Source organism: Colossoma macropomum, unplaced genomic scaffold (genome assembly GCF_904425465.1).
Source record: "Colossoma macropomum unplaced genomic scaffold, Colossoma_macropomum, whole genome shotgun sequence".
Lineage (NCBI taxonomy): Eukaryota > Metazoa > Chordata > Actinopteri > Characiformes > Serrasalmidae > Colossoma > Colossoma macropomum.
In genome coordinates, this window is record NW_023494791.1 from 31,907,701 (window position 1) to 31,925,071 (window position 17,371).

Below are 17,371 nucleotides of genomic sequence, written 5' to 3' on the forward strand. Positions count from 1 at the left end.
GTTTGCACAATTGATGCTCAACAATGCTTGTTGGATTTTCTGTTTTGGCTGGCCAGAGTGTGGCCTTTTCTTCCACTTCAATATACTGTTCAGTCTTGATTGTGTTTTTTAGTGTACCTGTAATCTTTCTCACAGACGTTTTATTAGCGAAAGACAAGATTTTTTTTTTCCAGATTAATTCAACACAGTACAGGTTTTCTTAGTTTTCTAACTTTGAAGTACAAGTAGGGAGTTAGGTAACTGTTTTCTAGTTTGCTGTTGTTCAGTTGGACCCAAAGTATTGATGGATTAGTATTGATTGATTGATACGGCTGAAATTATGTACTTTTGAATGTTTCCACAATAGAGTTTTCATGGTACCTTAAAAAATGAAATAATTCTAAAATAACAATGTATTCCAAAATTGCTTTTGATCTTGGGGAGTCGGGGAAATTGAGCAAGTACTTGCTTTCTTACTTAGTTACTACAGTGTCCCAAAATAACTTTTGAGCACTGTAGTAACTAAATAAAAAATCACTGTAAATGAAGTCACTGTAGTAAGTAAATAAATCAGTAAGTAGTTGCTCAGTTTTTTCAGCTTCACGTATGCCGTTACTGTGTTTTCTGCATAGTTCAATGGTTGTAAACATTGAGTCGTTAAGAGCATTTAAAGCCAAAATCTTAATTATAGAGTAGGGTGACCAAACGTCCCTGATTTCTGGAGACAGTCTTTGTTTTTGGTTACCTGTCCTGGGAAATGTCCCCGTTTTTAACTGTGAATGAAAAACACACCACAAAATCCTAAGAAAGACCTGGCAGCAGGGCAGATGAGCAGACATCTCGCATTGTGCTTGTTTTGGCCAACAGGGCGGGCTGGCTGCTGCTGTCTACTAACAACTTCTACCACTTGCTTGCCTAGTTTTAGAGAATACTGTACTGCACTGCAGCTGTCAAGTGAGTCCACATCACCACATACATCTTTTCAAGACAGGAAGTATCCCAGAGAATAAAAGCCAGAGTGGGGTTACAGGACTTGAATCATACTACCAAGTGATAGGTATCTGATTGTTATAGGCATACAGTCTGCTTGAATGTAGGTTACCATGCAATCTACCAATAGTGCATCATTACATACACTTTTTCAGCCATCCATATATGACACATGGCATATGTTGACAGCAGCTGTCTTTGTCTCTCTAGAACTTGTATAGCCACAGGTCTCTTTTTACTGCCAAAATATATAGTATGAATTACAACCACTGAATCTTTTGTTGTAAACATATCCCTGCCTCATCCCTGCCTAACCTGCTAGACCTAGTGACTTTTCAGACCCTGTTTACTTAGTGACAAATCTTGTGAGAGGGAAAGCAAGAAATACAAATCTTTTATAGGACCAGTGTACATTTTTATCATATTTTCTTTATTGAGTGTTCCATAGTTTACCATAGCTTCACTCACCATGGTAGGCTACTGTATGGTTTTCTGACATGGTTTACAAAGTTACTTAGTACCAAATTTTATCAGTTGGCCTTAACCACAGTTTATTACAGTACAACAGTTACCATGGTCAAATATGTGAAAGTGGAACTGTCCTCTTTTTCATTTCATAGATAAAGACATTATGTATTTTAATGATGTATTTACTGCCATACCGCAAATGTCCCTGCTGCGATTAACAATTAAATTGTCTTTTTATTGTTCACGGTAACTATTAAATTACAAGCTTAAGGCAGAGAGATTGGCTGATTAGCTATCCTTCTTGCTATCTTGCAACTGACAACAGAAGTGGCACAAGCTGAATTAAACAAACATTACTCACTGCAGCCGTGTTAAGTGTTACACCATCAGCTTAAATATTTGTGATTGTGCAATTAGACAATAATCTTAACAGGCATAAATGCAAGTAAAGCCGTTTTAAGGATGCTGACTTCCAGACTTTGGTAACTTCGGTAACACCTCACTTTATTTACGTTACCTCTACAACAGTGGCATAAATGGAACATGATGGAGAAAAATAGCTTAATCGAGCTAATACGTGTTCTGTAAGATATGCCTGGATTGGCTCTACAGTAGAAAAAAATTCATTCAAAAAAAGTTAATCTAAACTAACAAACAAAAAAATATTATCAACACCATTGATGATGCCTTCATGTAAATGCAAAAAAGATCAAATGTACCTCTATATGTACAGCAAAAATAATCCAGATTCCTAAAAGGAAAATTAATGACACAGCATTGTACCCAGCAAGCTCAGATTTTGAAGGCCGCGTAGTGCGGTTAAAGATTTTAATACTGATACTACTGACTGCTGAGGGACTGAAATTTGGTATTAAATGAAATGTAATGTTTTAATACTCTGTGGCTCTTTGATCGATACTATAAAAACATTGATTTTTGATACTGGGGCCAAATGGACCCTTCGGACACTCCCATATTTGAGACAGAAAAAACATAGGGAAAACATTACAGCAGTGGTGGCATTACAGATTATTTCCTGATTTGATGAAGGTTAAAAGCTGTCTGGGTTTAGGAGAGAGAATGTGACATTAGCTATAAATATGGTAGTACTTTATTATTTAACGTTAGGTAGATGAGCCTGTGAACCGTGTGGACTTGCTGTAGGGTTCAGTGTGTTGATCTATGTGTATGTTTTGACCTTTTCCTACAGTAAACGGTCAGCATTAGTGATATTGCTGCTCGATCACCATAGTAATTAAATATAATCATGTCAAGTAGCTTACATTGGATCACTGACTACAGTCTGACCATTTACAACATTGAATGCTGGACGAAAACAACATTAATTAAATGGGGGAAAATGTGAAAATGAAGAATTCGATTACATAATACAACCAAAAGATGTTGAAGTAACTATCTACATTAACTCCCAGTTTGCACAACATTGACTACATTCTAGTAAGCATTAGACAACTAACTTTAGCTGACTTTGATGGGTAACCTGAGATCTTTACCTTTGTACTTATGCAGGTAATTATGGAAGAAAATCTTGTAGGCCTTGTAAAGCTTGCTCCTCTCTGATACTGAAAACTGAAAACAAACGTTTATGAAAAAATTGGTAAATTCCTTAATAAGGACATAAAAATGTGTGTCCTCTACATCAGAGACAATACAAAGGAGGATTTTCTATATTCTTATTCATAAACGCAGCCACTGCTGTAGCATTTCCCCTACTATAACAACTTACCCTGTGTCAAATATGAGTGTTAAAAGGATCCATTGGGGTAGGCTGCTTTCTTACCATGTGTTTGTTGATCAATAAGATTTCTTCTGTTTAAAGTTTGTACTGTGTATTAAGACTGTTTTTGTTCATTAATGGAACTGGTTTGTCCTTCAAACCCACAGTGATCGTCAGTAGTTGCTCAGTGAGCGCCTAAGGGTCTGAGAGTAGCTATGGCAGCCCAGTTCAACATTGACGATGCATTCTCACTGGAGGGGGATGAGGAGGGGGTGGGGCCAGAGGGAGGTCTGGACGGATGGAAGGGTCGAGAGAAAGAGCGAGATGGAGAAATGACTTTCGGTCCACTCTCCTTCACCAAACCACAGAGTCTTCCTTCCACTTCGGCCAGCTCCACCGAACACAGCAACCTGAAGTACCAGGTACAGGCCAGTTATTGAAGAGCCCATATTCTATGTGTGTTCTATTGTATTTTTTTATTATTTTCTTAAGTTCACATGATTCAAATGCGTACATTGGTTCCACACAAAAGAAATATGTTACCTTATCTTAAATTAATTGAGTACTTACACATAGAAATTATGCTGATGTAACGTCATTCATGTTGAGATGAATGTACACGTTGCAGTTGTGTAAATTAAAAGCATGCTTTAAGCAACTTTTTTATTGCATTTCTGATGTATGTGCTGATTTATGTACTAAATTTTTGTAAGACCATTTTCCACCTTTCTTTATTTTATACAATTAAACAGGCTGTTTTTTGGTACTGTTTCCTCTAAGATGTAGATATGTAAATGAGCTCTGTTCTGATTGGCTGTCCTGTATTGTGCCTCATTTGAAAAATAATGTCCATAAATGTACTGATATGAGACCTTTAATGCTAGATTATGTTCTCCAGTTCGACTGGTATTCAGTTTATTAGTTTTTGGTTGGTGTTTTTGTGTATAGCGTTTGCATGTAGTTAAAACAAAACTAAGCCTTTTGGTAATATTGCCTCACAAGGACAAAAGAGTTTATGTATTGGGCATAGGCTTAACTGCTTTTATGTGCAGATGTTTTTTTTTTCCTCTGTCAGTCCTGTGACTAATTCCCCCTGCATGTTACATGCTTTCTCTTCATGTATTGACTCACAGAACCTGGAAAATGAAGAAGCCCTGGGCAGTCCTGTTAACTCCACCTTCAACAACTTTTTTAAAATCAGGTCTTATATACTTTTTTGTACATGTGCATCTGTTTACATCTTAAATATTTAATTAAGAAAATATTCTGCAAAATTTCACTTTAAAACTACTTTGAGGCCGGATTTATTGTGTTTTAATGCACTACTTGGTGCTCTGTGTTGCAGTGATCCAGCCACACTGTCATACTGCAGCTCCCAGTGGTCCTTCAGCACCCTCAGCTCTGTCACACAGCTGTCTGCACACTGTTGCGGGTATACACAGACACTAAATCTAAAAGCTAAAGCCAAAATCAACTTTCTGATTAGGCAGATGAGATTAGGCACCTCCAAATATCTATCTGTTAATGTAATGGAAGCTTCAGCAATTGGCATGGTGCATACTGCATGTCTAAATCATCACACACCTGCCTCAAATCTGTCATGCACAAAATGTAAGCAAACAGCTATAACACTAGTAGCATCTAACTGCTAACTGTTTAACTTAGTTTTTAATGATTTAGGCATGCAGTTTGCACCATGCTAATTGGTGGGATATATGCTTCCTTGTTAGCAGATGTAAGCAACGTTTGAGCGTCCCTGGCCAAGCTACATACACTATAGGTCCAAAGATATGTGGACTGCCCTCCCAATAATTAAATTCAGGTGTTTCAGCCACACATTGCTAACAGGTGTATAAAATCAATCACATAGCCATGCAATCTCCGTAGAGCTTGGTGACTTTAAATGTGCCACTGTCACAGAATGTCACCTTTGCCACAAGTCAGTTTATAGTATTTCTGCCCTGGTCAACTGAAAATGCATCTATGAGCAAAAACAGCTCAGCCACAAAGTGGTAGACCACAGAAACTCACAGAGTGAAGCTGCCAAGTGCTAAAAAATCATCTGTTGCATCACTCGCTGCAGAGTTCCAAATTGCCTCTGGAAGCAACATCAGCGCAAGAGCTGTGTATCTGGAGCTACATGAAATGGGTTTCCATGCTTCACTATCTAGCAGTCTGATGGATGAATGGGGCTTTTGCCTCTGCGAGGAGAAGGCTACCTACTGGAATGCCTAGTACCAACTGTAAAGTTTGGTGCAGGAGGGATAATTATCTAGGGCTGTTTTTTAGGGTTTGGGCTTGGCGCCTTAGTTCCAGTAAAGAGTAATGTTAATGCTACTACATACAGAGATATTTTAGACAATTATATGCTTCCAACTTTGTGATAACAGTTTGGTGAAGGCCCTTTCCTGTTCCAGCACAACTGTGCCCCTGTGCACAAGGTGAGGTTTGTGAGGACATGGTTTGATGAGTTTGGTGTGGAGGAACGCCAGGGGCCTGCACAGAGCCCTGACCTCAATCTCTCTAAACATCTTTGGGATGAATTGAAACGTCAGTTCTCATCCAACTTTAGTGCCTGACCTCATAAAGGCTTTTTTGACTGAATGGGCACCAGCTTCCACACACCTACTCCAAAATCTTTTAGAAAGCCCTCCTAGAAGATTGGAGGCTGTTACAGCTGCAAAGAGAGCCAGCTCTTTATTAATGCCCACGGATTTGAAATTGGATGTCTAGCAAGCTCAAATGGGTGTGATGGTCAGATGTCCATGAACTTTTGGCCATAATAATATTTTGTTGATTTTTGAGGTCGAAAGCAGAAAACGTATCCTCTGCAGCAAACTTAATTCTGCAAATGTAAATGCACAGTCATTTTATGATGAACATAAAAAAAATGTAATTGTGGCAGAAGCTTGGACACCCTTCCAGTTGTCTAGTTACAAATTACAAAAGGTATATTTGGAGGGAAAAAAGAGCAGCATTTGATGAAAAGAACACCTTGCCAACTGTTAAGTTTGGCAGTGAATTAATTATGCTTTGATTAAGCATTACGCAGAGAAAAATGGGTGAAAATTCCTAAAACAGGAATCGAAAGACTCCTAGTAAAAAGCATTTGCAAGCTGTGATATCTAAAGGGTAATCGAAGTATTACTCACATAGTACAGTGTCCAAACCATTTTAAATGGCGCTATTACTATTATATTTTTTTATTTCTGTAACTGCCATTTTAATATAACACAGATGTCCTCAAACAGGCCTGGACTAAGTTGTTTGTTGTATGCTGTGTTCAGGTGGACATCTCATCCTTTATTAAAGAAGAACAGGAGAGTGGTGCTGGCCTCATTTCTCCTCCTCATCACTGGAGTTGGTAAGATTTTGAACACTATAACAGATCTCCCTCTATTTCCAGGACCTGACTGAAAATTTTGTCACAATATGAATAAAGCCAGGCAAACACTACTGGATTTGTAGCCCAGTTGTAATCCCGCTTTTCCCCTTCCTGCCAATTTTCACAATCTGAAGCAATTTTAGGTCAGGGGCTCAGTCAGAAGTGATTGACAGCACTGATGATCTGATAGAGCAAGAGGGAAAATGAGTTAAGTCCTGGAGCGTGATGGTCAGCCACATAACTGAACTCATGGTTTTAGTGCTTTACTGACTAATGTGATTGCCATTTCTTAAGCAGAATGTCTATAAGTCTATAAATTCAAAACAAGCCACTTTTATTTCTAAGCACCCTTATAGTTTAACCTTGACCTTATCTATATCACTGTACCGGTACCGGCACACTTCTGTTGAACGTTCAGTTCCGTTTTTTTAAATATCATTTGTAAGCATCAAATTGCCCAGCAGTACAGTGATGCAATATACCCTTAGAAAACTTGAAGTCTCCCTGCAAACCATTTTATGATCCATTCACAGCACTGACAGTTGTCTCATTTGCAGCAGATGCACCGAATGAGCAAACCCCAGCAAATCTGTGATTCCTTACCTTCAAAGCCTTGCCACTATTCACAAAGACATCATAATCCAAAACATGTGGTCTTGATAACACGGCAAAAGTCAGAGGTCAGTTTAGAGATCTATGAGTCAGGCAGAAATAAACTTCTCCTAGCCTCTGTTACTCTGTGTCATTGATTTGTAAAATTAATCTAATGGTTGGGGAAAAAAGTTAAGTATTACCTTTCAAATGAGATGACTGTAGCCCAAAGTATGTGGGAACGGCGCTCCTTTTACTTTGGGTATGCTATTTCAGGCAAAAATTTGGTGACAGGTTGAAACAGGTAATAAAAAGTTAAATCAGTTCAGATTGCTGAACTGTCAAAGAGCACATTTAAAGTTCCACTTTAACTCATAAATGAAGTGTTCACACTAAAGAAAGATTGTGGTATAATAGAGTATTTCTAGTTGTACAGTATGCTTGGTGGTTGTTCAAAAGAGCATCACATTCCTGAATGTGTAATTCTGGTATTACATAAAAAAGGGGAAATTAACATTTAAAGAGAGAAATGTTTTGTCTGCAGAAGTTCTGCTGGTACCAACCCTTACATTGACCAAAAAAATATATTGACTGGGCCATACTACCAATATATCGACTGGGACCTTATACTTCACTGCTGATGTGGAGATTTTAGTAACCCAATAGGAGTTCAGAAAGTGTTCTGATTTACTGACTGTGCTTTTCTTTTATTGCCTTTAACTTTGGCCCTAAACTCAGGTGACTCTTACTTAGCATATCTGACATTAGCTGTCTGATTAAAATGTAATCTTCTAACCATGTTTTCTCTCTCCCTCTCTCTCCCTCCCTCCCTCTCTCTCTCCGTCCCTCCCTCCCTCCCCGTCTCTCTCTCTCCCCTCCCCCCCCTCCCTCTCTCCTGTAATCTGGTTTTATTTTGAACATAATTATTTTTGTTTTGTCCATATTTACTGTAAGGGCCCAATCTTTACAGTAAGTCTCCAGTATTGATAGGTTCTGTTAGAGTGCGTCTTTTGTTGGTACTAATATTACCAGATCATCAGCATACATTAGACATTTTATTTCCTGGTCTTCTAAGATGAGTCCAGGATTGGTTGAATTTTATAATTTAGTGGCCAATTCATTTATATATACATTACATAAGGTTGGACTCAAACTGCAGGCTTGGTTTGCTTTACTTTGTTTAAAAATATTCTGTTCTCTTTGTGCCAATCTTTACGCAGCATTGTGTGTTACTGTATATGGTATTTATTATATCGTATACTTGACCTCCAACACCACTTTGTATTAGTTTGTAAAATAGTCCATTGTGCCAAACAGAGTCAAAGGCTTTTTTAAAGTCCGCAAACAGGCGAGGATTTTTCCTCGTGGTTTGTTATGGACATGGTTGTTTATTAGGGTTTGGAGGGTGAGACAGATGATCTGCTGTTCTATGTTTTGGTAAGAAGCCAATTTGAGATTTATTGATTATCTTGTTTATGTTTAGAAACATTTGAATCCTGGTGTTAATTATACTACAAAAGACCTTTCCTAATACGCTACTGACACAGATTCTTCTGAGTTTGAGGGCTGTAATTTATCTCGACTTTTGAAGATCGGGGTGATGATGCCTTTGTTTTTTACGGATTCCTCTAATTTCTTTAGTTCTATGGTTATTTCTGTGTTTGGTTTAGACCTTTATGTTCTGGGTTCTCATTGAAGGATTCAAAATGTGTTTTCCAGATATTGCCATTTTGGATTGGTATGCATTCTTTGTTTTGTTTAATGATTTCCACATATCCCAGAATGTGTTTTCATTAACTGCTTGTTCAGTTTCTGATAATTGAGTGGACATGTATTTGGTCCTTTTGTCTTGCAGTAGTTTTTTGTATTGTTTCAGTTCAGATAAATACTGTAGGCATAGTTCTTGGTCTGTAGGGTTTCTATGTTTCTGGTTTTCTAAGGAATTTTCTTGATGTTGCACACTCACTGTCAAACCATATTTCTTTGCATAGCTTTATTTAAATTTGTTCTTCAGTTCTTTTGAGATCTGAAATAATTGCCAGAGTACTAAATATATCATTTAATGTTTTGGTTGCCATTTGGACATTTTTGTCATAGGATGGGTCAAGAAATGTGTCTAACATAAGGTTTATTTCCGTATTTCTAAGAGCTGCTTCAAATTTGGCAGGGCTGCTCTTTGTCCATTTGAAAGTGGCGGGTAAACAGTGTTCTCTTTGCCGTCAATCAAATATGGCTCTTTATGTTTCTTTAGATACAGCGTTATAGGGCAGTGATCTGACAGGGGCAGCAGAGGCTGTACTACAAATGCATTAATATGTTCAGGCTCTATATCTGTTATAATATAGTCTACAACATTGCTGCCCAGTGAAGAACAGTATGTATAGTTTCCCTGAGAATCACCTCTTATCCTTCCATTTACAATATAGAGACCAAGACCTTTGCATAATTTCAGTATTTCTTTTCCATTGTTGTTAATAACACCATCTAAACTCTGTCTTTGAATTGGTGCTCCTGAGTTGTACATATTGGTGGTTTGGCCGAATTGATGGTCATTTCTCTCTGAACTTATGTAATCAATCTCTTCACCTGTTCTGGCATTGAGGTCTCCACACAGTAAAACTGATCCTAGAGACTAGAAATGTCAGATTTCTTCCTGGAGCTCTTTAATGCATTCTTTTTGGTAATAGGGGGAGTTAGAAGGTGGAATGTATATTGCACAGAGATATACATTTTTGAGAGTGTTCATAATATTGTTATTGATGGATAACCAAATATGTGCTTTACCCCTTTTAACAGGAGATATATATTTCTCTAAATCTTTTTTGTGCCAAATCAAAACACCTCCTGATTCCCTGCCACTCTTAATATGGGGATGTTTTACTGAGGGAACAATAAGTTCTCTGAAATTACTGGGACAATGCATAGATAAATCTTTGATACACCATGTTTCAAGTAGAATAACAATATCCATGTTTCTAATAGTGTGTATAAAGTCAGGGTTTGCACTCTTCAATCCAAATGTTGAAGAGTTCAGGCCTTGTATGTTCCAACTGCTAATGCGAAGGGATGACATTTAAACTGAGTTGAAGACTGCCTTTGTGTGAGTCCAGTGATGATCATGGTTGTGTGTAGCTCTGTAGTGTAGTCAGGCTTCACTGGAGGCTGGTGATTAACACAAGTAGCTTGACTGACTTCCAGGGTTCTCTTCGTTGTTTTATTGGATTTTGCATTCTGAGAACTGGTGGTTTTTATGGTCTTGTAGGGGGTTCTGTTCATAGAGGTGTCTTTCAGGGTTCTTGCAAAGATTCCCACTCTTCTTTTTGTCAAGTGTACATGATCATACAGATGACTTGGATTAATGTCCAGGTGGTGTGCTAAGTGCACGTTTGGGTAAGGGTTTACAGTGCTGTTCTACCTCTGAGTTGATGCCACTGATGACCTGCTGCGGCACATCTTTTCTGGGCAGCAGTGTGGACAGGGTCACTCTGGCTGTAGGCAGCTTTCTGGAAGCTTTCAGGGTGATGAGGTGAAGTACTCTGGCCACGTCTGTCCTTCCTGCTGATAGGTCATTGGTCCCGGTGTGTATGAGGATGTGTGATGTGTCCTGGAGTCTCTTGTCCTCCAGCAGATCGAGGGCTGACTGGATTGTTGGGCCCCAGAGTTTAATGGCTCTTTTTCCAGGGAAAAGTCGATTGATATTTAGGAATTTCCCATTGAGTCACATATTAAGGCAACTTCAGGATTTTGGAGTGGAGTGTGTTTTGAGTCTTTGGTGTGAGGTTCTGGGGTTTCACAGTTTTGTTGATGAGATGGCTCTGATCTTATTTGTGCGCTGGTTTCTGGTGATGGAGTAGAGGAAGGCGATGGTGCAGCAGTCCTGCTGGATCGTGCGTACAGTTTAGCTTTTAGCTCTTGGACTTCTTTCTGAAGACTGAGCAGGAGGCTGTGATGTTCAAGAGTGACTGTGGAGAGCTCCTTCTTGAGCCTGGCAGCCTCCTTCTTCAGAGCCTGATTGTCCTCTAGGTCTCTCACCGCATACTGGAGTTGTTTTATGTGTTCTGCCTGTTGATGAATCAGTCTAGGTGTATCCTCGTTGTCAGAGGTAGATTCTTTGAGCTCAGTAATCTCTCTTTCTAACACTGACAGACCCCACCTCAGTGATCCTATCTGCTGAGACAGCCGGGGACTTTCGGAGGTATAGTCCTGATGAGGTGTGGAACTGCTGTCCCTGAGTGGAGACACGTCCAGTTGCTGAATGTCTGGCTCTGTTTTTAGCTGATTTGTTAGGTCCTTTAGTTTGTGGTAATTTTCCAGACTGTTTAACGACCCCTGCACCATGACAGTACCATTGTGGTAAAGGTTAAAGGTTAGGGTGATGCTGTCTGATATGTTTTCCTTATGAACTGTAATCTGTCTTCCTTTACAGATGCCATTCTTTTTTACATTTGTCTAGGTTTGGCATAGAGCTTTGTGCCAGGTTGAAGTGTATTCTGTATAAAAAATTATGTTGGATTTTTTCTTGACACTGTTCTCTGTTATGTAGTCGATGGTGTACATTTCTGGGTTTTCTTTTAAAACTTTCATTTTAAAGCGTCCCTTTGCTTTTGAGGACCACATTTCTGCTGGGTATTGTATCTCCAGGGGTAGCATCCTGCACAAAGTTTCATTGTTCTTGAGTATTTGGCTAGCCAAACCAAAAGAAGGATCTGGTTCAGGTTCTTCTTATAGCATTTTTCTTTGAAACAAATCAGTTGCTACAGTTCAGATATTTTACAGTTGAACAACCCAAAAAGTGTCAGAAACGTAGCAGTTCATTTCTTGTCTTCTTTTTCTCTGGATGGAAATACGCTTAATTTTCTTCCTCTTCTTTTTTTTTGAGATTTTAATTCAGTTATTACTGGCCTGTTGGCTTTGTGTCTTAAACAATGCAGAGTGTTGCTATGGTAACAACAGCTGCTTAACTGACAGTTAACAGTTAGCTCCTTAGCAAAGTGGTCTAAAATCACTTTGTCTGAAGTCCTTTCTTCTTTTTTTGAGGTTCAGGACGGTCTTTGGGTGTTCCAGTTTGCTTGTCCACCTTTTCCTTTATCTGTATTCTTCTTTTTTCTGGAAAAAGTATCGAATTTTGTTGTCCTTGTTTGGGAGCTCAACTGATTTGCTGCTGCTGCTGCTCTGAACTCCTCTGTGGTTATTTGTTTATTAATTTGTTATTTTGTTTATTTATTTATTTGTTATTTCTCTCCCTGTCTCTCGCGTCTCTCTCTCTCTCTCTCTCTCTCTCTCCGCCCCCCCCCCGTCTCTCTCTCTCTCTCTCTCTCTCCACCTCCACCTCCCTCCCTCCCTCCATCCCTGTCTCTCTCTCCCCCTCTCTCCATCTCTCTCTCTCCCCTTCACTCCCTACTTGTCTCTTTCTCTCTCCCTCCCTCCCTGTCTCTCTCTCCCCCCTCCCTCCCTGTCTCTCTCTCCCCCTCCCTCTCTCCCCTCCCTCTCTGCCCTCCCTCTCCCCTCCCTCCCTCCCTCCCTCTCTCTCTCTCCCTCCCTCCCTCCCTCCCTCTCTCCCTCCCTCCCTCTCTCCCTCCCCCTTTTTCTCTCTTATCGGTGTTATACTATTATTAAAGTGGGTATTGTTGGTCGTGTTATTGTACAGTGTGTCGGTGTCGGATAGTGAACTATAGTTTGGTAACTTGGTGATTTTGGCGGGAAAACTTCGTGGCGGTGTGTGGAGATGGCGTCTCTCCCCGGTGGCGGGGCGGCGTCTCTGTCACTCCGTCACGAGGTCAGGTGTGAGCTGGGGTCGGGAGAGTCAGTGAAGGAGGTTCTGCTGGGAGTCGGGGAGCTAGTCGGTTGTGAGAACATAGTCTCTGCGTCGCGGATGAATAAAGCTGTGGTGATCTTCATGAAGGAGCAGGCCTTGGTGAACCGCTTGGTTGAGAGTGGGGTTTGGGTGAGTGGAGTGTTTTGCGCGGTTTCACCGCTTGTTGCTCCAACAACGAAAGTCACTGTTTCGAACGTGCCGCCATTCATTCCGAACGCTGACGTTGAGCGCGAGCTGTCCCGGTTTGGGAAATGTGCCGGCTCGATTAAAATGATTCCGCTTGCTTGTAAAAACAGTGCCCTTAAGCACGTGCTGTCTTTCAGAAGGCAGGTGTTTATGTTTTTAGACGATCCAACTTTGGACGTGTCGTTCAGAGTTTGGCATGAAGGGCGGTCGTTCATGATTTATGCTACTACTGGGAGCTTGAGGTGTTTTGAGTGTGGAGACGTCGGGCATAAGAGACGTGTCCGCATAAAGCCAACAGGAAGGAGGCTGCAGGATCGAGCGGTGCCTCAGCAGAGGAGGTCAGGAATACAGAGCAGGGCACTCCTCAGGAGAGTGAGGCTGCTGGACCCTCTGTGGAGGGAGTAGCTAGCGAGAGGAGTGAGGAGGAGACTGTACGTGAGGTTAGGGGGGCAGATCCTGTGCTGCGTGAGTCACAGGTGCCTGGGACTAGTACACAGGGGGTTTCAGAGATGGGAGACGGAGAGATACAGGTGAGCTTAGCTCGGGGAGTTTTGCAGGAGGGAGTTATAACAGACACCCCTGTAGAAGATGTAACAGCTGGTGAAGAGGAATTGGGTGATGAGGATACGTGCTCGGTGCTTTCTGGAATTTCTGAATTTGGATCTCAGCCAGAAGAAGCTGATCTTTATTCTCTCCAAGAAATAAACTCTTTCTTGGACGAGACTTTTGGTAGGGCGGTTGATGTAAAGGATTTTTTCCCGGATGTTGACAAATGTGTCTCTTCAGTAGTGCGAATTCAGCGGAATGTTGGATACGATGCCTTGAGTGAAAAAAGAGGTTTCGGCTGAAAAAGTTCTTAACTAAATTACGGAGGGGTAAAGGCCCTGTTTCACTGAAAAAATAATATGCACACACTGCACAAGGTGTACTTCTTAACTCTGGTCTTTTCTCTGGGTCTGTCCTTCCTCTTTACCTTTATTTGTATGGAGCTTCTCAGAGTGGGCTCTTTAAACATGAATAGGGGTAGGGATAGGAACAAGTTAGAGATGCTTTCAGAGATGATTAGGATTAGGAAAATTGATATAATTTTTCTACAAGAAACCCATTCTGATAGTGAAAATGAAACTGACTGGGGAATATGGTGGAAGGGCTCCTATACTCTTAGTCATGGGAGTAACTCTAGTGCAGGGGTAGCTGTGCTGTTCTCCACTTCACTAGATGTGACTTTGCAGTCAACCACAGAACTTGTGAAGGGGAGGGTGCTTTTAATCAAAGCTGAGATCAGGGGGGTTTTCCTTTCTTTTTGTGAATGTATATGCAGCGACTAAGGGCACTGAGTGTCTAGAGGTCTTCTCAAATTTACACCATGCTCTTTCAGGATATAGTAATGCAGACATGTGTGTGGTAATGGGAGGGGACTGGAACTGCACTACGCAGTTCACAATTGATAGGAACGGGGAGGAACCACATAGTCAGTCTAGTATTAAACTTGCATGTTTAGTCTGTGAATGTGGTTTAATGGATGTATGGAGAGATAAAAATGAGGGAGTGAGGCAGTACACATGGTTAAAGGTAGGTAATTCCAGAGTGTGTGGGGCTAGGTTGGTCAGGTTTTATGTAAGCAAAGGTTTTAACAGCCGGGTGGTGAGAGCAGGGGTAATTCCTGTGCGGTTTTCCGATCATCATATGGTCACTATGGAAATAAGCGTAACGGCTACAACACATGCAAATTGCTACTGGCATTTTAATGTTAAATTATTACAAGACAGTGTTTTTTGTGATAAATTTGCACTTTTTTGGTGTAAGTGGAAAGCTCAGAAGCACTCTTTTGAAAACTTGAGTGAGTGGTGGGATGTAGGGAAGGTACAGATTAGACTTTTCTGCCAAAGTTACTCAGCACATACTGCCTCATCAGCACACTCTGCTGTAAAGAAATTGCAGCAAGACATTGAGAACCTGGAGAAACAAATAATTGGAAACAGCAGAATAGGGCTTCATAGGGAGCTAGCAGAAAAAACGAGAGTTGGGATTCTATCTACAAGAGCAGGTGAAAGGGGCGGCTTTAATACGCGCAAGGATTAGCTCGATTAAGGACATTGATGCACCTAGTGCTTATTTTTTCAATCTAGAAAGAAAGACCTTGACATCCGACCCAGCTAAGATGAGGAGGCTGGCAGTGCAGTATTATGCAGAACTGTATGGTGCTAAGGACTGTGACTCTGACAGTGCTGCAGACCTTCTTCAAGATCTTCCACAGTTGAGTCCAGGTCAGAGGATGAAGCTGGATGCTGATATTATGTTTGAAGAACTTACAGCAGCGGTGAAGCAACTGTCTGCTGGTCGATCCCCGGGGGTGGATGGATTACCAGCTGAATTTTATCAACATTTTTTGACAGATCTGGGACAGGATTTTTATGAGGTGGTACTGGAATGCTTGAAGACTGGTTTGCTCCCTACTAGTTGTCGGAGGTCAGTTTTGTCCCTACTACCGAAGAAGGGAGATCTAGGTCTTTTAAAGAACTGGAGACCTGTTTCACTGCTCTGTGTGGACTATAAAATACTATCAAAGTGTCTGGCTAATAGATTGAAATGTTATTTAGACTCTGTGATCTGTAAAGATCAAACATATTGTGTACCAGAGAGAACAATTATGGATAATTTGTTTTTATTGAGGGATATAATTGATTTGAGTTTAATGAATAATGATAGATTAGAGATTTTATCACTTGATCAAGAAAAAGCTTTTGACAGAGTAGATCATGGTTATCTTTTTAAAACCTTGACAGCTTTTGGATGTGGGGATAAGGTTGTATCTTGGCTTAAGCTTTTATATGCTGACGCATCTGTCATGGTAAAAGTGGGTGGGGCTTTGAGTGTGAAGGTGCCAGTACAGAGAGGTATACGGGAATGGTTTATTTCAACAGAAAAACTGTGAGGGTATGGAGGAGAAAGTATCGGCCCGGTTGTCTAAATGGAATTGGCTATTACCACGGTTGTCGTACAGGGAGAGAGTGCTGGTGGTGAATAACTTGGCTGCCTCTACGTTGTGGCATAGGATGATGGTTTTAGAGCCTCCTGAGGAGCTGATTGGTAGGCTACAGAAGAAAGCGGTAGATTTCTTTTGGAGTGGACAACATTGGACTCGGGCAGCTGTGCTTTTTCTGCCGGTGGAGGAAGGAGGACAAGGCCTGGTGGATATACAGAGCCAAGTGAGGGCCTTTCGGCTGCAATCAGCAAAAAGACTGCTTTACCAGAGAGATCTACCGTGGACTCAGACAGCCAGTAAAATCCTGCAAAGGGCAGGGAGGGATATGACCTTCAGCTGTTCTGGATGAGACTGGCTGAAGTCAGTCTGTCTGGTCTCACTCCTTTTTATCAGTCTCTTCTCCTGGTCTGGAAGATGGTTTTTGAGGTCTCCAGAGATGTTCAAAGTTCGACAGAGTGGATACTGGAAGAACCATTACTGCATAACCCATTGATACAGACCAGACTTCTGTCCTCAGCTAGCGTGAGAGCATTCCTCTTGAGAAAGGGGTGCACAAAGCTGGGGCACTGCATGGCCATCAATGGGTGGAAGTCACCCGTAGAACTCGGGGAGGTGACTGGACTACAGTCATACAGAGTGGTCGCTAGACTGCTGGAAGAGGTAAAATCAGCCCTTCCTGGGTGTTATAGAGAACTGATGGCAGAGGGATACAGAGACAGCAAGCAAGAGGACTTTCTGCTCCCGGCATGGAGGTTACATTGGCGATTCGGGTGGATCCAGGGGAGGAGAGAGTCCCACCAGGAACGTTGTTTTACATTCCGGATTTGGGACAGTTTGGCGCGCTCTCAAGGAAGGCTCTGTACCATGCCTGTGTCAAAGTTGCACACCAGACTGATCTGCAGCATCAGAGAGTGGTAAGGTGGCTGGAGTTGTTCGGGCCAGACTTCCTCCTGAGGGACAGGTGGAGGTCCCTGTATAAACCCCCTATAGAGAAGCGTTCAGCCGATCTACAGTGGAGGATTATTCACGGGGCAATAGCTACAGACAGACACGTGGGCCACCTGAATCCATTAGTGGGGGGGCAGTGTAGATTTTGTGGTCAGGATGAAACGATTGAGCATCTGTTTCTGCGCTGTGATAGGTTGAGAGGTTTGTTTTTGTTTTTAAAAGTTTGTTTTGATGCTTTCAGTGAGGAATTCGCTGGTAGATTTTTTATTGCTGGGGTGAAGTACA

At 41.2% G+C, this 17,371-nt stretch overlaps 1 protein-coding gene across 1 annotated transcript in view; it reads left to right on the plus strand.

The window, feature by feature from the left end:
* The window catches only part of tmem134 (transmembrane protein 134), a 31,932-nt gene that overhangs the window by 10,975 nt on the left and 3,586 nt on the right, over nt 1-17,371 (plus strand). Inside the window, exons 2-5 of the mRNA XM_036574868.1 lie at nt 3,343-3,597; nt 4,309-4,376; nt 4,521-4,607; nt 6,463-6,539. Coding sequence (XP_036430761.1) covers nt 3,391-3,597; nt 4,309-4,376; nt 4,521-4,607; nt 6,463-6,539 — 439 coding nt within the window. The 5' untranslated portion in view covers nt 3,343-3,390. The remainder of the gene's footprint in view (nt 1-3,342; nt 3,598-4,308; nt 4,377-4,520; nt 4,608-6,462; nt 6,540-17,371) is intronic.